Source organism: Centropristis striata, chromosome 11, assembly GCF_030273125.1.
Source record: "Centropristis striata isolate RG_2023a ecotype Rhode Island chromosome 11, C.striata_1.0, whole genome shotgun sequence".
Classification (NCBI taxonomy): domain Eukaryota; kingdom Metazoa; phylum Chordata; class Actinopteri; order Perciformes; family Serranidae; genus Centropristis; species Centropristis striata.
This window is the reverse complement of record NC_081527.1, coordinates 25558375-25583214: the sequence shown is the minus strand read 5'-3', so window position 1 is coordinate 25583214 and position 24840 is coordinate 25558375. Positions and strand designations below refer to the sequence as shown.

At 37.6% G+C, this 24840-nt stretch overlaps 1 protein-coding gene across 1 annotated transcript in view; it reads right to left on the bottom strand.

Moving 5' to 3' along the window:
* Positions 1–23307, bottom strand: part of tmeff1a (transmembrane protein with EGF-like and two follistatin-like domains 1a) — a 128343-nt gene extending 105036 nt beyond the window's left edge. Inside the window, exon 1 of the mRNA XM_059345337.1 lies at positions 22770–23307. Within this exon, the coding sequence (XP_059201320.1) occupies positions 22770–22929 (160 nt within the window). The 5' untranslated portion in view covers positions 22930–23307. The remainder of the gene's footprint in view (positions 1–22769) is intronic.
* Between the last annotated feature and the right edge of the window lie 1533 nt (positions 23308–24840).

The window sequence follows — 24840 nt, the reverse complement described above, 5'->3', positions numbered from 1 at the left end:
GATCGATCGGTGCACCCCTAGTTATTATGGTAAAAAAACAGCAGCTGTGGTTGCCAGAACTTTACAGTAATAAATAAGGTAACGTTGTTGTGAGGTTGTATCTCTGTTCCCTGATGATAATGTGTCTAACGTTACAGCTGATCAGTCTTAAATACCCTGTGTAGAATAATCATTTTTCAACTGTGTATGATGAGACTTTCTGAGACTCTCACAGTAAGGAGAGGAGACTCTCTGGTGAAAGAGGTCGAGCATCTCTCCTGACACCAGCTGAACTAACCGCTCCGATACACACTGCAGGAGCTGACTCAACACGGTTCATCTGGAGGGTCAAGTAAAGCAGAGAATGCGCTGGTCCTGTCTAGAAGTCTACAGTCGAAGACGCTGTTCTCAGAATAAATATCCTCCAGCAACAGTCAAGCAGAGAGTTCAAACATCTGCAGACCACCTAATGAGAAGAGACACAGCTGAAACGTCCTGCGGGCAGTAAACACACCATCTCAAACCAAACTGTGCGTTTCTTTACAAGAAACCATCTTTGTGCCGTGACCTTTGACCTCAGTTTATTATGATTCATATTTTTTCTTGTTTAAAGATAAAAAAATATATATTTTCCAGAACTTTACTTTATTTGTTAACAAATGCCAAGAAGTTCATTACTTTCATTACAAATATTTACCATAAAATGCATGCAGAAATCTGTTAATTAATAATATGGGACATTATTATTATTATTCTATTTTTTTTACAGTATTATTAAAATCGCTTAATGGTCTTGAATGTTGAATTAAAGTGACTTCTGTGTAAGAAATGTAAAAAAAAATACACATCATATTGCTGAATGTAAAATTAAGCAAACGTTCTGTTTTCTTACTAAAACTTTGAATTTAAAGTAAAACAATTTAAACAAAAAATCAAAATCAACAACTTAGGACAGTTAAAGCAATAACTTTACTGCATTATATTCTTAATTATCTGTGAAATAACTTTGTTTGGTTTGGTTAGGCAACTTTTTGCTGCCAGACTTTGTAAGACTTTTGTTTTTTTTACAGTGTATCATATGACATTGACAAAAAAAAGATTAAATCAACTCAACATTCACTTTGGTATTCATGCCAAAATCAAAAATACTTCACTGTTGTCATTAACATGCATTTATTTTACATTTTAAACTCTCTTTTATAATTTCTAACCAGGACCTTTCTGGCCGGCCCGTAGAGAAGATGGTTGTTTGGTTAATTAAGCATTAATGAAGCTGTAAACATGTCAGAAGTTAATATTCTTACCTTAAATCTGCAGTTTGGGAGCCATTCACAGATCTATAAAATGTATTTATTTATTGGATGTCCAATAGCACCAGCATATTAGCATAGCTATTCTTCCTGGAGTCCAAACATTAAATCAAATTGTCCCATCTCCCAGATCATCAACAACAACAACAACAGTCAATGCAGTCACAACACATACACAAACATGTCACAAGACATGGCACAATACTTGTACAGTACAATTAAGAGTCCATTCACAACATACAAACACCATAACACAACATACAAACAGATACCAAAAAAATAAATAAAAGATAAAGAAAAGAAAAGAAAAAGTGGTCTCACAGGATAGGAAGATTGTTTTTACGAAGACCCTTGTGCACCCGTACAGTTTAGCTACTGCAGCTGCAACATTAAGAGAAACTGTTTAAGAAAAAACGTCTCTTTGGAATCTATTAATACGATGTAAAGTGGCGAGGAGTTTCACTCCAGAACGGCTCTGAACAGGACAGATTTATTTAATGCGTTAGTATTTGCCCTGGGCAAAGTAAACCTCCCCTCAGCAGTCTCGTCAGATAATAATGAAGACTCCCCTTACATGAGAAAAGGCACTACAAAAAGTTTTGAGACTTATTTACAATAATATTCTTGAGCAAGTTCAACAAAACCAACCTGGTCTCACAGGAATCCGTGGAATAGCCACGGAATCGCTCAAATTTCCGTGAAACTGACACGGATTTCGCTACAATGCAAGACGATGACGCGTACTACTCGGCACTTGGAAGCTTTCCGGATCCAACATGGCTGCTGCAGACGCAAAACTCTCTTTAGATGGTGTTTTAAATAGTTTAGAGCGAAAGTTGAAAGGCGAAAGGTCTCTCGGCGGCTCCGCTGTCCCCTGGCTCATAGCCAGATCACCGGTAGCGGGGCTATTAGCGGTCTCGAGAGACCGCTAATAGCCGGTCACCGGTCACCGGTCACCACCGGTGATCTGGCTACCAGCCGGGGGACAGCGGAGCCCCCAGAGACCCGCAGCAGCTTGTTTATTGCCCATAAAATCAGTGGATGTGTGTGGCTGAATGACATGAGGGGGAATAAAGCGTGAAAATAAATAATCTTGCAGAAAGCGAGAACTGGAGAAGCAAAGCAGCAGCAACACTCTCTCACAGACACACACACAACAAACATCAATTTCTGTTGCTCTACTACATCATCTGGTATAACTGATCTGATTGGCTAAGAGCTACCTACAGACGCTTTAATAGACATTCTAAGCTCCCAATAAACGGCTCTGGAGGATCGTAAACCACACCTCCTCTACGGAGAAAAGCATTGAAGGTGTCCAGACCTAATCTCCAATGAGATTTGGTCTGGTGTTAGCCACGCTATTTTTATGCAGAAACTAAGTCAAAATATTGATTTTTTCACTAAAAATGAGAGAACTGTCCGCCATGTTTTTTGTTCTGACCGCCGGGACCTTGAAAGTCACGTGACTTGGAACAAACCAATAGGAACAAATATCCATGGAATAGCCACGGGATATGACTGTCATTAACTTGCATTGTAGCCAAATCCGTGTCAGTTTCACGGAAATTTGAGTGATTCCGTGGTTTTCCACGGATTTTGAGTTAAGCGAATCCGTGGCTATTTCACGGATTCCTATGAGACCAGGTTCAACAAAACATAAGATCTTCTTTAAGTGACAGTTAGCCAACCAAGCCGGGGAGTTGTTGAAGAAATGGTGTGCAGTTTGTCTTTAAATCAGCCGAACATTGTTGAAACAGAGCAGCTTATATAGATATTTTGGCTGAAATTAAATCATTTCAGCTCGCTACAAAAAATAAAATAAAAGATAGAAATGCAAAATCAGCATCTGTCTTGTATCACTTCACTGGTGAAGCTCTTTGGTGCAGTGAAGCGTGCAGGCTCGGGGATTATTGTCACTGATGATCGGAGAGTTTTAAACATGTCACACTGCTACAACAACATGACAATTAAAGGATAACAGAAACCAAGACAGTCAAAAGAACCATCCTTGTCTTAATCTGTTCTGCTGTTTCTATCTGGGACAGGATTATAATTCACAGAGTGTAAAACAGAAACACACTGGGTCTCAGATGAGTGTGTGAGCGCTGCTCCCTGCAGCTGCTGCAGCACAACAAGCCTCCGACACCATGTAAACAACAGCAGGACACACACTTTATTTACATTTCTCAGCAAGAGAAGAAGAATCACAAACATCACGAGCAGAAAGAAGGTTTCTTTAATCTTTTTATGAGACGAGACGTCGTGTGAAATTATCTTAGATGTTTCTGCAACCAGGAAAGTTGTTAAAAATCAGTCCGGTGACTTTAACGAGCCTTTAAATAAGGATAATGTATTCAATGTTCGAAGCTGCATAGAAACACTTGATTTTACGACAGTGGAAGTTTATTCTCTGGATTTCATTACAACAATATATCCACCTGTTTGTGTGAGGCTTTAACCTGGCCTGTTGGTCAACCATTCTTTCCGTAGATGCATGATCTTTAACCTTGTTAGTCTCACGTTGCTCAGATATAATAAATATAAAATACAGAGACAAGAGCGGTGTTTCCATTAATGCTGAAGCAAATTATTTAGAAAAACTACAGAAAATATTCAGTTAATGCTGTTAGGTCTGGGCGATATGGATCAAAAGTCATATCCCGATATATTTAGGCTGAATATCGATATACGATATATATCCTGATATTTTTATTGCAATGTGAGAGCAAATGTTCATTCAAAGCTAGGCATGTCACAAGTAGTTTTATTGAAACTGTTTATTTAGCTGAACATAAATACTGTATAACAACAGTACCTTTAACCTTTAACCAACAGTACCTGCCTTTTTTTTTTTTTTTTTTTTTTTTTTTTTTAAATCAAAGCTCCATAAAGTGCACATTTAAATAAAAAAAATCTTAAATAAAAATAGCCTATGAAATAAAACAGGCCAATCTTTCTCTGAAATAAATATATTTATATCAGAAACGAATAACGAACATAGCGAATCCGCGGCGTAGGGCTGGGCAATATAAAAGATATATCGATATATTTTGTATATATATATTTTGACATATATTTGTTGAATGAAAATTCTGCCCACAATTTAATTGAGGTCGAGCGGATTACAGTTTTCCACTCTGGAGGGTGGTTTCAGATTTTTGCGGTTTATTTTTTGTTTGTTGTTTTTTAAGATTATTTTTTTGGTATTTTTCATGCTTTATTGAGAGTGACAGATAGAAAGGGGGTGACAGAGGGGAGGACATGCGGCAAAGGGACCTCAGGCCGGATTCGAACCCGGAGCAAGGACTAAGCCTTAATGGTAAGCACTCTACCAGTGTGAGCCACCGGGACGCCCCAGATTTTTGCGTTTTTAAGCCCCAAAACGCCGTCAACGTCTAAACGAAAGGCACTTCCCATAAAATATTTTGTCGTTTTTCCCACAATCATCCTCAAGTAAACAGGCTTCATTTTGCACTTGTGTGGTCCTTCCTGTGTTTACTTTTAGTCCTGTGTGTGTGTGTGTGTGTGTGCGTTTGAGTGCTTGTGGCTCCTCTTCGCTGGGAAACACTCTGCTGTTCAATGTGTCCTGACGTGCGGACTCAATCACTCAATGTTGATGAGGCCGTTTCTTTAATCAGGCCTGAGAAACTGAGAGCAGCAGCCCCGTGCAGGCTGCAGCGCTCTAAATGTGACAAATGAGGCCTCCACAACTCCCCGGCCTTCATAAAGCTGCCATTCACGGCTAATCTACTGAGCCATTGACGCGTGCAGCATTACCTCCAGTAATTGACAGCACACACATTAAACCAATGTCACAAAAATAATTTTCTTTCCTCAGCGAGGGGGTGGAGGCTGCCGCCAAATCCTAATTGTTCCTCTGGTTTGACGCCCAAAGTCCAGAGAGATGTTAGAACACTGTAAAGTTATATTCCAGAAATTTACTGTACACTGTAAAACATTTCTGTAGATTTTACAGTGAAAAACTGTTAAAACCATGACGGTAAAAGGCTGTAAATGTAAAAAAAAACAGCAGCTGTGATTGCCAGAACTTTACCGTAATAAAATACGGTAGAACTTTTTTTAATATTACGGTAAAAAGATATTAACACTGTTGATTTCCTGTTTAAGATTGCCATTTTATTCAATTTTTTTACTGTATAAATAAAAGGTTTTTCCGTCAAAAGAAACGCTGTTCTGCTATGTAATTGACAAGAAAATACTTTATAAATGAATGAATTAAAGATTTTACCATTAAATATTACAGTATATTTCTGTTAGAGATATGGTGTTTAGTACATTTAACAGTGAGAAAAAGTATTTTTACAAAAAATAAATGCAAAAATTACAGTGATGGCTTGTATATATATTACATTAAATACATATTACAGTGTATTTTACAGTAGAGTAATGTATTTTAAAAAAACTGTAAAAAATACTGTTTTGGCTGATGTATTCATTTACGTTGTTTCATTGTTACTGAAACTGAATTAATCCATTTATCATTTTACGGTCTTTTACTGTCATGGTTTAGCAGTTTTTCACCATAAAATCTACACACATTTTTTACAGTGCAGTTTCAGTAACAAACGCTTCCTTCAGTAGAAATAACCGAATCAGCGCTTAAAATAATGATAAAAATGTCTGATTTAAACTGTGTTCTCAGATCATCCATAACAGCTTCAGTTCCCGTCAGAAAGAGCTGTCGGACTGATTTTTTTAGGTGGCTAAAATTCGTCCAGAGCAGCACATATCACTCTCGTCAAAGCCACCAGACTCCTTTGACAAAATATACATCCTACCTCCTTTGACATCTACAATGTCATTTAGCAGACACTTTTATCCAAAGCGACGAACAGATAGGGCTGGGCGATATGGACCAAAAGTCATATCCTGATATATTTGGGCTGAATATCGATATACAATATATATCCTGATATTTTTTTATCGCAAAGTGAGAACAAATGTTCAGTCAAAGTCAATCCAATCCAATCCACTTCATTTATAAAGCACAATATTAGCAAACACAAGGTTTCCAAAGTGCTGCACAACAATAAAGAGATAACACAAGATGAGGTCAAGAATAGAACAGTAAAATACAATAAGATAAAATAAGATGAATAAAATGTACTGCCCGCATAAAATAAAATATATATGTATACAAATAAAAACATAAAATCATAAAAAAGTCTTTTTGGTCATTTCATGTCTTTTTTTTTTGGTCATTTAGTGTCTTTTTTGGTCATTTTGTGTCTTTTTTTGGTCATTTTGTGTCTTTTTTAGATCGTTTTGTGGTCAATTTGTGTCTTTTTTGGTCATTTTTTGTCATTTTGTGGTCAATTTGATTCTTTTTGGGGTAATTTTGTGTCTTTTCTGACAAATCCCAAAGTATCAAGTTGTTACTTTCCAAGGAGTCTCTGGCTTGAAGCTGACTGTTACACACTCAGGAGGTCAGAATGGACCTTTAAACTGATAGCAAAGGACTTAGATTAAAAGTAACAATAAAATATAAAAAATATATACTCCTATATATAAATGCACAGACAGAGAGATGTTTTAGTTGTTCTCTGCTTCATTATTTGTCCAAAATTTGTCGTATCAACTGAGTTTGTATGATCTGAACTGTGAGATTGTGTTCAGTGAGTGGGGGTCACGGACAACATGCATGTTAAATTGGGGGTCGCGACTCAAAAAGGTTGAGAACTACTGCATTAGGACACAAGTGCTTTTAGGTTGCAAGAGCGGTCAGTGTGATACTTATTTTTGTCGTCAGTGTAGATCAAGAGTGAAGGTGTTCAGTAAAGAGTTGGTCTTCAGTCTCTTCTTAAAGACTGAGAAGGACTCAGCAGATCATGTGAACTTTGGAAGTTGTCGGGGCGCTACAGAGGATCATTCTAGCTCATAGAACACAGGAGTTGTTGTTGTTAGTGTGTTTGTGATGAGAGGTTGTTGGGAAAATAACATAAACAAAATGAGAAAGTTTGGATTTGGATCTTTTGTCTGATTTTTGCCTTTATATGTCTAATTTTATATCAGAATTAAACACCAAATAGAAGAAATAGAATTAGTTATTTTATTTTATTGTATTTTATTTCATTCAAAGGCCCACAGTGCCGCTCGCTGCTCAGCACCAGCAGCTTTCTCATACGGATCAAGTCACCCGTTTCTTTTTTCCATGACATGACGGAGAGATGTTTTTCTGCTCGCCACAGCGAGGTAACAAGAGTTCTACACGAGCTGCCAACATGATGGATTTTTAAAATTTCTCCTGTCTGCAGGCAAAAACCATCCCAGAGAGATTCTTCTTTCAAACAGCAGAAAAAATACATAAATAAGAAGAAATCTATCTTAAACACAATGGTGGTTCTGCATTCAATATTCAGTTTATTCAGCCAAGTTACTTTACTGTAGTCTGTCAGCCAACAAAACAGGGAAATAGAAAAAACAATCAGCAGCCGCTGCTTCAAAGTCTCAGGAACAAATCTCCTTCATTATGCACAAAAATGATAATGAAATGTGAAGTTTTAAGACTCTGTGGGCTCGGGAAGAAGCATTGCAGCAAGCATAGTAGAATACTTGATATTCAGTCAAGTCAAGACCCCAAAAAACTGCACTTTAAAAACTTCATGTTTTAACATGTGAAACGTTCAATTCAGGATTTTTATTTTGTGTGTTAGGATTATTATTAATGGCTGTTACTCAGGAGGGAGAGTCCTGTAATCACGAGCATGGCGGTTTTATCCCTGCCACCATCAGTGCATGAACGTTTGAATAAGAGGAGAAATGTAAAGATCTTTATCCGATGAAATAGATAGGTGATGTATAAATGCATCTATTTATCGTTATTATGAAATGTTGTTCTTATGTTGTGTTTAATGTGAAAATGAATGCTTCCATGTAGGGCTGCATGAGTATGGCCAAAATGATAATCACGATTATTTTGATCAATATTGTAATCACGATTATTAATCACGATTATTCATCATGTTAGGGAAAACATCTGTATTTTTATTGCACTACTTTTAAACAAACAATAGGAACAGTTTTTAGTGTCGGGTGCTTGTTGTAAACAAACAGAGATCTCTAAGTGAACACCTCCTGCAGCAGCAGCACATACACAATGTACTGCTACAGAGCTAACTGTTAGCCGGTTAGCAATTTGCAGACTGGACGCTAAGGGGTTAACATCCCCTCTGGCTCTGCAGCTGAGAGAGACTGCTGCAGGAGGAATGTTCCGCTTCGACTCGTTCTTACGGATGCTCTTCTTAACGAGCCACCAGCCACCGCGGCTCGTTAAAAAGAGCATCTGGCCCCCGCGGCCCGTTAAGAAGAGTAAGAAGGATTTTCCAATAAGACCAGAAAAAGTTGCTGGATTTGTCGCCAGTCGTTTTTTTTTAAAAAATAGTCGCTAAGGTGGTCTGCAAAAGTCGCTAAATATAGTCGATAAGTTGGCAACACTGCTTCGCCGGCTTTTACAAGTGGTGTGTGTTGTTGTGGCATCAAGTACTACATCAAATCCTGCTTAGTGTTCTATCCAATCAGCAACCAGGCTGTTTTCAGGGGAGAAAAAAGGCCCCGCCCCCTGGTGGTCGGTGGACGACTGGTGCTTGAAAGTGCTTGATTAGATATGTAGGAGAGACGCATTTTAAAATGGAAATATCGTCAACGATCAGGTGGCCAAAATCGTGATCATGATTAAAATTCGATTAATTGTGCAACCCTACTTCCATGTGATATTTGGTGCATTTTCACAACAAACAAGAAGCAAATTGTCACCAAACGGCTGTGTTACGTTTAATCTGCAGAGCTCGTGTTTTGTTTTGAGTCCGTTTACTCTCACATGAGTCATTTCCAGAGGTCCTGGTCTTCATCGAGCCAGTCTGCAGCTTTGATAGGATGACTAACGTCCAGTGTAAATCACAAAACTTTGATTAAACTGTCAAACTAGGCAGTGCTGATAAAAGATGAATCCTGATTCTGTTACTGCGTTGTTTATTCCTCTCCTTTAATGTCAAACCATGCTATATATGTGTACATAATAATTTTGTTTAAAGAAGTCAAGAGCCCTAAAATAACCCCACCAGCAACCACAAAGAGATGTGGGTAACACTCCAAATATAGCATGAAGTCATCTGCGTAACATAAACTTCTGAACCCCAACGACCTGTTTCAGGGCGTTTTTTGCTCTTCTTACATTTTACTCTCTGTGTTCTTGTATTTCACTGCAATATATACAATCTATATAAATCTATAAATCCTGCAGCTGTCTGGAATCAGCACAATCATGGCTAGAAATGGGAACAACTCAAACATGTCTTTGTGCAGAATAACAGTTAGAATGACAGAAATCAGAAAAAACAGCAAATTGAAACCCTCTTATTTTTGCTTCACATGATTGTATTGTAAGTATTGTCATGTTTCCAGTCTCTCCTGACCTCTCCTCTCTGCTCTGTGTAAACATCTCAGCAAAATCACACACTTCACAGTGTCACTGAGGAGCAGAATTTAATGTTTTTAACAGGATCTGGTTAGTGCAAACACTTTATTTTTGGACACGTTTTAAATGACACATGTAGAATAAAGTGACAGAAATATCACCTCATGATTTCAAGCTTTGTTTTGGTCACTTTTTTAGAAAGGAAAGTGATTTAAATGATGTCTCTTTTCAGAAATTGACCTTTTCTTTAACATTCAGACTGTTTGTCATCAGACAGCTGCAGCTTCACCCAAACACCACCTCGACTCTGCGCTGCGTTTTATCCTCCAGGCTTAATTAAACTCAGAGAACCACAGCAGATTTAAAAAAGTCCACATAGAGGTTGACAAACACCTTTTATGGCCTTGTGAAAGACAATTAAAAGTGCCTGTCACCCCGTAGCGCTGCAGATAATTGGTTTGCCCCAAACTCAGTTGGAAAAAAACGATGTGAGGATAATTCCTTCTCAGCTGGAGAGAAAGTGACCGGACATCAGCTGGTAACTGTGAAACATTTCACTGCTTTTGGATGTTCTGACTCAGAATGAGCAAGCAGGTGGTCAGTTTAAAAAGCTGGAACTGCATCTTGAGGCTTATTAACCCTTTGGAGTTTTGGGCCATTCTATCAATTTAATTCTGCTGCTTAAAACTTCTGGACAATTGTGTTGTTTTGTTGTTGTTCCTCAGAAAATCGGCTTTTTTCACAGCAATTTCCCCGAAAAATACTTCACATTTTAACTTCCTAACATACGTGTTTTTACTTATTGTACAGTGGAAATTCATACTCTTATTTGGGTTTTGATTCCTTCCCTTTTTCTTACCAGAACAGAAACATAAAACTTTCCAGACAGACAGAAAAAGTTAATAATAATATAAATAAAATTGTATATTAATATAATAATCTGTCCTTAAGGGGTGTGCCGTATCGTATCGTTCATGATAATACTGGTTTTTAGATGATGAAAAATGCAAATGGACTTTTGTGTGGTTTCATTTATAAAAATGTTTAATCACATTTTTTTATGTTAAATCTTGATGTGAAAAGTAAATAAAGCTTTCAGCTAAATGTAGTAAAAATACAATATTTGCCTTTAAATGTGGTGAAGTTGAAGTATATAGTTTAGTAGTCTCAAAATTGTATTTAACTACAGTTTTTTTATAACATACTGGTATCGGATCGGTACTCGGTATCTGCCGATGCCCACAGCACAGTATCGGAATCAGTATCGGGAGGGAAAAATGGTATCTGAACATCTCTAGTCTCAAACCAGACTCTCCTCCTTCTCCTCTGTAGAGCCCTATAGGTGGTGGAACCAACTTCCAAACTCCATCTGTTCCACTGAGTCTTTCTCAGTCTTTAAGAAGAGACTGAAGACCAACTCTTTACTGAACACCTTCACTCTTGATCTACACTGACGACTATGACAAGTAGCACACTGACCGCTCAGAGACCTAAAAGCACTTGTGTCCTAATGCAGTGGTTCCCAACCTTTTTCTTGAATTGTCCATTGCTTCTATGAAGCCGAACTCAATGTAACTTTCGTGGTAGCCTCTCTTTTTCTTTTTGAGATATTCAGCATTTTCGTCTCCCTGACGCTTCGCCATTTTTCCAATAGCTCTGTGTTTCTGTTGTTAGGTGAGGTTACCACGAGGTGAGGTTACCGCTAGGTGAGGTTACCGCTAGGTGAGGTTACCACTAGGTGAGGTTACCACTAAGTGAGGTTACCGCTAGGTAAGGTTACCTCTAGGTGAGGTTACCGCTAGGTGAGGTTACCGCTAGGTCAGGTTACCACTAGATGAGGTTACCGCTAGATGAGGTTACCGCTAGATGAGGTTACCGCTGGGTGAGGTTACCGCTAGATGAGGTTACCGCTAGGTGAGGTTACTGCTAGGTGAAGTTACCACTAGGTGAGGTTACCGCTAGGTGAAGTTACTGCTAGGTGAGGTTACCACTAGGTGAGGCTACCGCTAGGTGAGGTTACCGCTAGGTGAGGTTACCGCTAGGTGAGGTTACTGCTAGGTGAGGTTACCGCTAGGTGAGGTTACTGCTAGGTGAGGTTACCACTAGGTAAGGTTACCTAGATGGAGTTACTGCTAGGTGAGGTTACCGCTAGGTGAAGTTACCACTAGGTGAGGTTACCGCTAGGTGAGGTTACCTCTAGGTGAGGTTACCGCTAGGTGAGGTTACCTCTAGGTGAGGTAACCGCTAGGTGAGGTTACCTGTGTATACTGCAGGAGGGATTTTACACATGTCCTTATTCTCACGATATAGCCTTTACTTTTAAACTTTTCTACAGTGATTTTTCTATTTAAATAAATGAATAAACGTTTAATGTAGCCTTTATTTAGTTGTTTTTGTCCCACTAATGACTTAAATGCTGACCCATGCATATTTAACACATTTTTTACACCCCTTAAAATCAAGAGGGCTTTGCGACCCCCCGTGGATCTTTGCCGCCCCCCTGGGGGGGTCGGGGCCCCCCAGTTGGGAATCACTGTCCTAATGGACTCGAACTGAACCCACGGCACTTCCTCTGCTATGTTTCTTGACTTCATCCTTGCTTGTGTTGTATCAATTCTCATTTGTATGTCACTTTGGATAAAAGGGTCTGCTAAATGACATTGTAGAATTTTTTTTATAATTTTCTAAAACTTCCATTTTGCACTGAAGAGTCAAGAGTATTTTTTTGTATTTGGCAGCTGTTGAGATTTGCACTTTAATTTAATTTAGTCTTATTTTAGTCCTAAGAAGCATTGACACGTCATGAGACGACAAGAGTTTCACAGCTTTACAACGTGTTGAACAGAGCAGGTGTTTGTGAAATCCGGTGCAGCAGCAACATGCGGCTTGTCACATCACATTTTGTAGGAAATCATATGAATCTTGCTGCAGAAAAACAAGCATCCTTCCAGAAAAACAGACTTTTCTGCCCAGAGTAAACATCTTTCTATATCTTTCTCTCTTCTTTTGAAACAGCATGACAGGCGGCTTCTTTAACAGCACTTTAACTTCTTAGCAGACGTGTTTTTACTCATTGGACTGTAGAAATTCATACTCTAGTTTGGTTTTCCTCACTTGAACACAGTCATAAAACTGACTTTAAACTGTCCAGACAGAGAACCAAGAATATTAATATAATAATCAGCCCTGGGAAGAAGAAGAAGCAGCTCAGATTCACACGACATGTTGTCAGCTCCCAGAGAATCTCTCATCCTAAAAATAGCTCCGCGGAGCAGAAAAGGTTGGAAAACATATTTGTGTGCAACGCCAAAACTCTTATCACGATGCACTGCAAAATTAAATGTCATTATTTTCTCAAACTGAATCATTAGAGTCTTATTTTATAAAAGCTAACAAAGAAACTCTAATTGAAATTCTGCTTGTTTGAAGTATTTTCATTAAAATAATTTTTCTTCATTTTTTGCCAAGGTTTTTCACTTGTTTGAAGAACATTGTTAGGACTCAGTTATAGACCGAAATACTAAGCAAATATATTGGTATAATTAAGAGGATTAGTAATTTGGTAACTACAAACTGTCTTCATACACTTTATTATAGTTTAATTTATCCATATCTTTCATATTGTAATATAGTTTGGGCAAGCACCTTTTCTACTACACTCCATAGAATTATTAATTATTAATTATTAATTAATTACAAACGTTTTGTTAGGATGAACCAGATCTGAGTCACATGCCTCATCTGTTCCTCTTTCAGAAACTCCAGATACTTACTGTTCATGACATCAATATTTCTCAAATATGTGTTTTTATTTAAGGTATATTCAGATCATGAAAACTTTCCAAAGCACTTTAAGACTTATTTTAAATTTAATTCTCAGATTCACTCTTATTCAACGCGTCAATCTTTAGATCTTCATCCTCCAAGATTTCTGACATGCAGAGGTCAATTTATTGTTCAATTTAGGGAATAAATTATGGAAAACCTTTTCCCATCTGGCAACGGACTCCATCTCTGTAAAATGCTTCAAAAGATGTCTGAAAGCTCATTTAACTGCTGTTTTAAAATTCTAATTCACACACAAATACACTTTTTTAACATGTTCATTTTTGTTTTTGTTTTTGTTATTGTCATATACATTTGTTTTTTTCTATTATCAGTTTATTACTTTCTAATAACTATGAAATTTTAGGTGGAGGCTTTAAATAAATAAGCCCATGTGGGTTTTCTGCCTCTCCCTGCACTTTACATTATATGTTATCTTTGTCATTTTATGTAATTCTAACTGTGCAAATAAATAAAACCAAAAGCCTAAAGCCTAAATAATTTGGGACGACCAGTTTTATCACCAGACCAACATTTCATTTCTGATTTGCAAAGATAAATATTAAAGTGAGGCAGTACGAACTTTAACAACTTCTGGACAGAATCTGACATGAAGCAGTAAGTCGGTTTGTTCAGAAAAAAAATGTGTGCTGTCAGTGAGGAACGGTTTATTAACTCAGCTATTCTCAACCTTGGGGTCGGGACCCCAATTGGGGTCGCGAGATGATTTCTGGGGGTCGCCAAATCATTTTGGAAGTCAGTTCTGTGTTAAAGTGTTCATGTGTTTTAGTCTTTTTTGTCACTTCATGTCTTTTTTTGGTCATTGTGGGTTTTTTTTGTCATTTTGTGTCTTTTTTTTGGTCATTTTGTGTCTTTTTTTGGCCATTTTGTGTCCTTTTAGGTCATTTTGTGTCTTTTTTTGATCATTTTGTGGTCAATTATTGTCTTTTTTGGTCATTTTATTTCTTTCTTTTTTTTTACATTTTGTGTCTTTTTTGGTCATTTTGTGTCTTTTTTGGTCAATTTGTGTCTTTTTTGGTCAATTTGAGTCTTTTTTGGTCATTTTGTGTCTTTTTTTGGTCATTTCGTGTCTTTTCTGGTCATTTTGTGTCTTTTTTGCTCAATTTGTGTCTTTTTTGATCATTTTGTGGTCCATTCATGTCTTTTTTGGTCATTTTGTTTCCTTTATTTGGTCATTTTGTTTCTTTTTTAGGTGATCTGAACTGTGCGTGTGAGATTGTGTTCAGTGAGCGGGGGTCATGGACAACATGCATGTTAAATTGGGGGTCGCGACTCAAAAAGGATGAGAACTACTGTATTAACAGAGCAGACATGTCGTCAGTGTGCAGCATCTGCATGGAAACACTGGAAGCTGGCGGATGTGTAAGGACGTGGGGGTGGAGACATGTTGGATCATGATTAATGTCTCTGCTGTTTGTCCAATACTCTCATGTTTTAGGTTGGTTTTTTCATAAAGAACATCTTGTCGTTTATCATCGGCTCCATTAGCGCGAATAAAACGCTTGTTAAACACACAAACAGCTTCAGTGTAAAGAGTCTTTAATATCTGAGAGCTAAACCGCACAGTTTAATGTTTAAACAGGATCTGGTTACACTGTAAAAAATGTCTGTAAATTTTACGGTGAAAAACTGCTAAACCACAACAGTAAAAGACGTAAAATGATAAATGGCATAATTCAGTTTCAGTAGCAATGAAACACCGTAAATGTATAGATCAGCCAAAACAGTATTTTTTAAAGTTTTTTTTTTTTTTAAATACATTACTCCACTGTTAAATACACTGGCACCGTGTTTGTAGCAAAATATATATTGTAATATATATACAAGCATCACTGTAATTTTTGCATTTATTTAAAAAAAAAAAAAAATTCTAACTGTTAAATGTACAAAACACCATATATCTAACAGAAATATACTGTGATATTTAATGGTAAAATCTTTAATTCATGCGGCATTTATGAAGTATTTTCTTGTCAATTATATGGCAGAACAGCGTTTCTTTTGATGGAAAAACTTTATCTTTTACGGTAAAATATGGAATAAAATGGCAATCTTAAACAGGAAATCAACAGTGCTAATATAATTTTACCCTAATATTAAAAAAGTTGTACCGTATTTATTACGGTAAAGTTCTGGCAACCACAGCTGCCGGTTTTTTACTGTAAAAACAACAGGTTTTTTTTAGTGCAAACGGTTTAAAATGAGACATGTAGGGAAAAAAAGTGATTCTGACAGAAATATCACTATTTTTTGGTCATTCATTCAAGGATTGTCGGAGAGTTCAAACTCTGCCGTTTCTTTCTTTGATAAAACGGCATTTTTGGCAGATTTTCTTAAGAAAACAAAAATTTTTCACTTCCCATTTTTTGGGTTCAGAGGGTTTCAAAGGTCTGGCTCTCTTTACCGGCTTCTTCTGTAGTTTACTCATAAATAATAGTATAACTGTACTGTAAAAGGTAAGAATTGATATTTTTCAGTATTAAGATTTACGTGCAGAGACATATGAGGTTGCTTTATGTATTACACTAAATAAGTCTTTCCGTGGGAGGTTTTTAGGTTTTCAAACCTATTTAACCCTCTGAACCCCACCAAAAAGTATTTTTTCTCAAAATGATCGTTAGTTTATCTGACAAAGAAACTTTAAGAACTGGCATTATTGTCAGAATTTGAACCTTCCGACAGCTTTGATTTTCACTTAATATTGTCACAAAGCTGAGAACAGCAGTTTTTATCTCTCTTTTGTGTTTTTGTTAGATTGTTTTTGTCAATTTTGTAAAAAATGTTCATGGTTTTTAGGTCTTTCATTAATATATATAATGTAGAATATTTTTCAATGACGTTTAGGTCCTTACATTTTTATTGATTGATTGAATTTAAAGGTTATTTTTTCATTCATTTTTTAAAAAAGTTGTAAGAGCTTTATGTTGTTATTAATTAAAGCTTCTTGTTTCTAATATTTCAAAACATTTTGAGGTCATTAAATGAAAGTCTGTGTCACAAAGCTGAAAACTGTTTTTATGACTTTTTGATGACGGATGATGATCCTTTAGAATATGATGCATCGCTGCAGATAAATCCACCCGACCACGGTCTGTCCCCTCGTCCTCTGTGTGTTTTCTGGCTACAGTAACTGAAAATAGACAGCAGGTTCCAGATGTTTCTGTGAGGAGTTGACAGGTGAAGTCAGCAGAGCGGTGACCGTCCTCTCTGTACACTATAGTCACAATAACGGTGAATAATGGCGTGCTATGAATGCTTGATGCTTCTCCGGGGCTGGATTTTCCCTTCAGACCCTGAACACAGCAGCTTCCAACAGAGTGCCACAAGCTATTTTGCTGCGACTGTAAAAAGCTTCTTCTGTTTTCTCACTTCTGAGAGCGGTGCGCTCCATTATCTGTAACACGGCGACTTCACTCTCTGGTCTCAAATAAAATCAACGTATTTGTTGTGTTTAGCGACTCGGAACATTTTCATTTGGTCGTGCAGAATATCTGCATTATGCTCGGTGTGTGTGTGTGTGTGTGTGTGTGTGTGTGTGTGTGTGTCTGTGTGTGTGTGTGCGTGCTTCCGTGTGCAGGAGATCAGGATCAAAGTGCGCTCAACTGAGGAAAATGGAAAGGAAAATGCTCCGTTTCCTCAACGCAAACAATGTGAAAAAGGCGATTTGCAGGCTGATGAATAAAACAGGAGGGAGGCGGGCTGCAGAGTGACAGCTAACACTCATTTACATGACCGCTGTTTTTTCCTTCTAAATATTTCATAAAACCTAAAGAGGAAGAACAGCATTGCACCATAATGAATTTATGAATATTAGATATTAATGCAGAATGCAGTCGCCTATAATCCCTGTGGGAATATTAAGTGAGACGCCCAGGAAGGCTCACAGAGGTCACTCTTAGACAATATCAAGTGTTGTACTTAAACATTTAAAAGGCATGCATGGTTATTCCTTTAAAGGGCAAATTAGGCTTATTTTTTTATGGGTTTTTTTTATGTTTTTACTGTTTTTAGTTTTTATCTTGCATAAATTATTAAATAATATCAGCACTTTCATTCGGGGTGGAAAAAATAATTCTTGTACTTTTTTTGAGTCGTATGTGCAAAGGCTCTAGCGGCAGATGATACAAAAGTATATTGTAATATTCAATGGTCAAATCTTTTTTATCAATTTATGCTGCATTTAAACAAGATTTTCTTGTCAATTATATGGCAAAACAGCGTTTATTTTGATGGAAAAACGTTTTATTTATACGGTAAAATATGGAATAAAATGGCAATCTTAAAAGTGAAATCAATAGTGTTAATATCCTTTTATCGGAATTTTAGAAAAAGTTCTACCATTTTTATTACGGTAAAGTTCTGGCAACCACAGCTGCCGTTTTTTTTACAGTGTATCTGGTGCTGGATAAAAGAAACTGTAAAAACAGGCATTATTGTCAGAGTTTGAACTTTCCGACAGTCCTTAAACAGATCACTTCTGAAAAATTCCGTTATAAAAAGTGATTTTTCTGTCAGAATCACTTTATTCCACATGTGTCATTAAAAACATGTCCAAAAATAAAATGTTTGCACTAACCAGATCCTCTTAAAAATATTAAATTCTGCTCCTCAGAGACACTGTGAAGATATTATTGATTATGTTGAGACGAACGGTGACGTGACAAATATTCACTGAAAATCTGTTTACACAGAGCAGAGAGGAGAGGACAGGAGAGGCTGGAAATCAGTCATGGCCTCCCAGTGCTGCTGAGAGCCTAGAATTTAATGTTTCTACAGGATCTTGTTGGTGCAAATGGTTTGTTTTGGCAAATTGATGAAGAAATATAACACAGTGATCGTAACACTACTTTGCCTTCTCATGTATTAACTATGAGAATATATGTTCTTTATTTTGACTCGAAGGAACCACTGACGAAAACTGCTCATTAAAAACAGGGCAGGAAATAAAGAAAATGTCGTGATTAAATGCGCAGTAATGTAGCGATTATAGTTTAAACAATGAAAAAAAGAGGGAATAAACACAATACAGTTTCTGTGCTTCCGGTTTGATACAGTATATGGTCCGGACTAAAAGATAGACATACGTGTGGCATGCACCAACGATACAGCTCTTAAAAGTCGTTCTGAGTGACACAAAAAAAGGTGGAAATTCGTGTTCATGTACACAATTCAAGCACAATTCAATAAATTCAATTTTGTGATTATTTCACATTCTGCTGTGAGACTGGGTTGAAGGGGTAGGGCTGGGTGATATAAAAGATATATCAATATATTTTTAAATGTGATATGGAATTAGACCATATACAGTATTTATGTTCACTTAAATAAACAGTTTCAATAAAACTACTTGTGACATGTCATATTTGACTTTGACTGAACATTTGCTCTCACTTTGCGATAAAAATATTGGGATATATATTGTATATTGATATTCAGCCTAAATATATCGGGATATGACTTTTGGTCCATATCGCCCAGCCCTATGCTCCAGTTTGTTGGTGAGTGAAATTCTCGTTTTATTTCATTTATATATTAGCAATTATTAGCATTCACAGTAGTTTGCTAGCTTACGTTCTTAGCCAGCTAATGCTGCTAGCAACGTGGGAACCTGCTTAATTATGCAGAATTTCAAAACTTTAACGAGTGAGATATCAAAAATTTCACTCCCAGAGTTGTCATGGACTGGAGGTTGCCGCTTGGGCTCATAGACTGTATAAAGCTTGGGCCACACATACAATATTACTTCTTCTTTTTTAGCTTTGGCCCTCTGATAGCGTCTCAGTGCAGGTCAATTCTGCGTCACGCAACATGCATCAAATAAAAAAATGGATGAATGGGATGAAACGCTCATTATCCCATTTTTACATTTTTCATTTGAGCACAAAATCGGAAATTGAAAAAAACGAGTTGTTATCTGCTTTTTCATTTTGGTTTTGGAAACGAATATTGAGAAAACAAGTCGTTTTTTGTTTTTTTTTATTTTTGGTTGACAAATGTAAAACAGATTATACTTTAGAATCTGTGTATCTTCCGTTCAATCCATATCTGTTTGGAAATCAAAACACGGATAACGAAAAGTGACCTGTTTTTTCAATAATCAACCTTTCGTTTACATTATGCAAAAGTCCCACTTTTCTCTTTTTTTAAACACAATGCATGACCAGGATATCAAGTATGAGAATAAGGGCTCGAATGATGATTTTGAAAATTTACATTCTGCAATTTAGTGTTCATGTGGTCAGGATTCCATGACCCCGAGGTTCCCACGGCCGACTGCGACATCCCTAGTACGGAAACCACAGTCGAGCCAGCCGCAACTTCTTTTTGCGATGCATCAAAGACTCATTCCACCTCAGGAGGACAGTGGACAACCTCAGAATGTCCCTCAGCTGATTGCATTACATTCTGATGTACCATAAAAAAGCTAAAGCCTTCTGAAATCTCACATAATACGTTATTTTTCCTCTAATTTCAGATTACAATAAAGAGAAAAGCGTCCATAATCAAAGACTCATTCCACTTCAGGTGGACAGTGGACAACCCCAGGGTGTCCCTCTGTTGGTTTCAAGACATTCTGATGTATAACTTCAAAATTGAAGCCCTTTGAAATGTCAGATAATCTGCTATTTTTCCTCTAATGAAAAAATACCCATTTTTTCATTTTCTGTTTGTCTCATTTCCCATCTTATTATGTTAAGAGAGACGTGGAAAATAAAATATGAGAAATGACAAGCAATTCATACTTCATAGGCATATTTTGAATAAAACAATCGGGTTTTTTTCACTTTCACAAAAAATACAACATGAAATCGAACTTGTTTTTTCGTGATTTGATTTCCAAACGGATATGGATTGAAGGGAAGATACACAGATTCTTTAGTACCCAGACCATATATAATATGTGGAGACTTTGAAAAATGAAAATGATGCTTCTGTTGATTGACGATCAGATTGTATATCAACTGACTGACTGAATAGTTGATTGATAGCTGTTTTTCTGAGCCAATATTAAATCACTTGTTATCAGAAGTCAGATGGAAGAATCTGCATCATTGTGTTTGTGGTGCAGCAGCATCTCCACCCGCTGAGCCCCGTTAATCAGCACAAGGAAACAATGAATCTGTCTCTTTCACCGAGCTGCACCGAGACACCTTACCTGCCTCCAGTTCACCCCAAATGTAACATTATGAGAAAAGGAGGAAGAGGAGGAGCTAAACATGTGGCACACGGAGAGAGAAGCTAACTGCGAAGCTAAAGCAGCAAACTGAACTGAAAATGTTAAAGGCTGAATGTGAAGAAAATATAAAGCAGATAATCAGATGCTGGAATCAAAATTTGATCTGACAGAGAGCTGAAAACACAAAGGATGGCCCAGCTGTCGCTGCACAACACCTGGATTCAGCTTCCACACTTCACCAAGCGCTGAAGTCACAACGCAGGTCGAAGGTCAAGTAAAGCTAATTAGCTCAAACACATCATGCTCATACTTTTTTCTGCTTGATACAAAAAGAAAAGTGGACTAAAAGGACAAATCCTTGAGGTTATTTTCAGAATCACAATCAAAATGACAGTTATTTCTAATATGGTGCAGAGTACTGCCAACCCAGACCCCGTGCTCTGATTGCATGATAAATTACTAGACACGAGAGGAAAACAACTTATGAAAGAAACAGAAAATGAAATGTACTGAAAAGTCTTAGCGTGACCATTAAAGGCCCACAGACTTGGAATGAGCTTGAGAGGATGATAAAAGAGTCTGCATCTCCGTCTATCTTTAAAAAGAGATTAAAACAAAAACTACTGTTGATTTTGTTCTGCTGTACCAGTGTCTGATGTGTTTTTGTCATTGTGTTTAAACTTTATACTCTTTGTACTTATGTCATTACTTTTGGGGTTAGGTATAGAAATCAGGTAGAAATAGGAATATATATTTTCATTTTTTTCATAATATATTGTATTGTTATTTTGATGCTATGGGCCCCCGTTTATAAGCTACTGATCGCTTTTGGGGTTACCTTTTTTTACAAGATCATGTTTTTGCTTTATATTATGATTTGAAATTTTCATTTGGATTTTAAAATGATTTGTAAAAAAAATAAATAAATGAAATGAAATGAAAATTAACTTTTTTTACTCAAATCTAATGCATATGTGTTTTTTGATACTATAAAAATGTCCAAAAATGACACTAAAAATATAAAACCTTTATGGCCAACATTATTCTGTCTGAATCTTTTCTTTGTTCTAATTGTATCTAACTGTCTATAGTGGCTATTGATTCATCTGCCAATTATTTTTCCAGATTAATTGTTTTGTCAACAAAATGTCAGAAAATAAAGAAAAATGTCCTGTGAACTATCATACAAAATTATTTGTTGTATCTGAACAGTCTGATAATGTATAATTATATTTGCAATATCTATTTTTTATTTTTTATTATCATCCATGAGGAAGAAAAGCATGAAATGAAACCACCTTGTTTGTTTTTTAGCTTAAATAAAATTAATTATTCTGTGATTGCAAATTAATTTCCCGTCTATCAACTGATCGATTAATCAAACAATCGCTGCAGCTCTGATGTAAAGTATTATATTATATTATAATGAACTGTATCATTTAGTCTTTATTGGCCAGCAGCCCTAACCACAAAACAAAACTGAATAAAAAATATCACAAAATACAAAACAAGTATATTTTCTCATGAAAAGCAGCAGGAAGCAGCTCAATGCGTTGATCAACAACTTTAAAATGATTAATCGATTACTAATGATCCCTTCAAGCTCTATTACATCTGCAAAAAGTGACTTTTAAAGAGCAGCCAGTCCCCAGAAACTTCATCAACACAAATATATGCAACACATAAACACACAGCTGAAATCTCCTCCTAGAAGTCCCAACGCTCCTGTTTTAATATGCCATCATATAGATTTCCAGCAACGTGCAGGAATATTAAAGTGGTTTCAGTCATCTTTCACTCCACTCACTGCAGACTAGTGATGTCCAATAAGGACAGGAGACATTTGATCGCATATTACAGCCACTATAATTAGACTCCCGATGAGATGCAAAGGTCACAATAAACTCAGAGCAGCAGGAATATTACAAGATATCATAAACAGTCCTGCAGCATTACAGGCGCTGCATGCTGATCTGTCCCCGTTATATAAAAGCTGCTGGTAAGAATAAAGCTCTCCTACCTGTGCAGTCCTTCCCTTTGCCTTTGCACTCTCCGCTCTGAGGGTAATAAGACGCCCGAGCCTCCGGCAGGTAGAGCAGCAGAGACAGCAGGCAGGCAGACACCAGGTAGCGGACAACCCCGCCGGAGCGCCCGGGACACCTCCCAGGGCCTGACACCATGATGGAGACGATCCAACCTGCAGACACCGGAGCACGGACCGCTCGCTTCACACACGTTAATCCCCCCGGTGGAGCAGGAGCAGCGCCCCGCTGACGGCGCAGAGGAGAGCGGGGAGACGGCGCGGAGGAAGATGGAGGAATGCGCGGAGAGCTCCTCGCTTGATTCCACGTTCAGGAAGCCTCGGAGGCGGTCCGGCTCGTCCAGGGAGGAAGCAGTATCCCCGCCATCCGTTAGTCCTTCCGTCCCCCGCAAGTGCTCTCAGCAGGATGGATGATAAACGCAGCAGCGACCTCCTCCACGTCCCGCTGATCCCTCACAGGCTGCTTGTCTCCGCCGCTCCGGTGCGTAAAAGAGCGAGCAGCTGCTGCTGCAACCACAACAAAGAGATCCGGACTGAGGAGAGGACAGACAGGCTGGGAGTCACGTGAGAAGATGCAACACTCCCCTACACCTCCACGCCCCTGACGCACGCGCGCGCGCGCACGCACGCACACCTTAATGCAGAAAGGCAACAATGAATTAATAAAAATGTTTTGAAAATACAATGAAACGGATCAGTCAGTGTTTAAAATGTTTTTTTTAATTGATGAATTTCATTTTTTATGTTTTTACTAAAATAATTTGACAGCAGCCAGAATCATACAATAACAACTCAAACATGTCTTTGTGCAGAATGACATTTATAATGAGAGAAATCAGAAAAAATAATTTCTCCGATTTTTCAAAAAAATATTATTTGAATAAAATGGAATTTATATATACTTTTCCAAGTGTTGGACACGTTTTAAATGACACATGTAGAATAAATTAATTCTGACAATAATATCACTATTTTAAACTTCGTTTTGGTCACTTTTGATAACAGAAACGTTAGTAAGCAAGGATCCGTTCATGGACTGTTGCAATGTAGGGTTATAATGTCTGCTTTTACAGTTTCTTTCTATGATACGATAGATGTTTAGGGGGGCTTTTGGGATTTTAATAAAAAGAGTGTTTTTCTCGAATAAAGACCAGAATTGGGCGTGGTTTAAACATGTCTGTATAAAGATAACTGGATACGGTGTTGGAGGCGGGGCTCTGTTCATTCCTATGAGAGTTGCTCAGTGGAGTATAAAGCCAAAAAAGTTAAACTTTTTTTCTGCACTAAAAATCACATACAAGTATTAATCACATCAATAAAGGCCTCCACTGTATGAAGGCCTTAAGTCTCCCATCATAAAAAGCAGAGCTGCCGAAGTTTCATTTTTTCTCAGACTATTGTTATGCTGATATGTTATTCTGGGGTGACACACAAACAAAAACAGTTTGTGGTTTATAAAAAGTCTTCTTCTGTGCTTTGACAGTTTTACTTCAAACAGAGTTTTCATGATGACGAGTGATTCCTGAGCAGACTGTTTAAACAGGACCCAACACGACTCATTAAACTCTCCGTGTTGACTGGATTAATATTTACACAGCTCAGATTGGCTCACAGCTCCATTTTTGGCACCGCTGCTGGCACGCCACCAAGACGGACTAGTGGACTAATTTGGCATGCCACCTCTCATCCAGCTGCCGTTAGTTGGTCGTCTCTCCATCATGCTTTCCTTCAGGCGGCAGCAGCGGTGGGTGTGAGTCCTCTGCGGTGCTGTTGGACATAGTTGGTTCCACGCCGGCGGCTCTAACAGCTCTCCCGGGCTCTATCAGCAGCTGGCAGACTGCAGAGAGGAAGGAGCCCGTTCTAAATCACTCACAGTGCTGCTGATTAGCTTCTTGGACGAGGTTAAAGACCTTCCAGAAGGTGTGGAAGGAAAGACCACGACAGAAATAAAAAGTCTGCCCTGATTTATTCCTCTTCACTCTGACACACAGCCAAAGATCAGACAGGCACTTTAAAACCGCAGACAGGCCGGGAAATGAATGACCGGCCC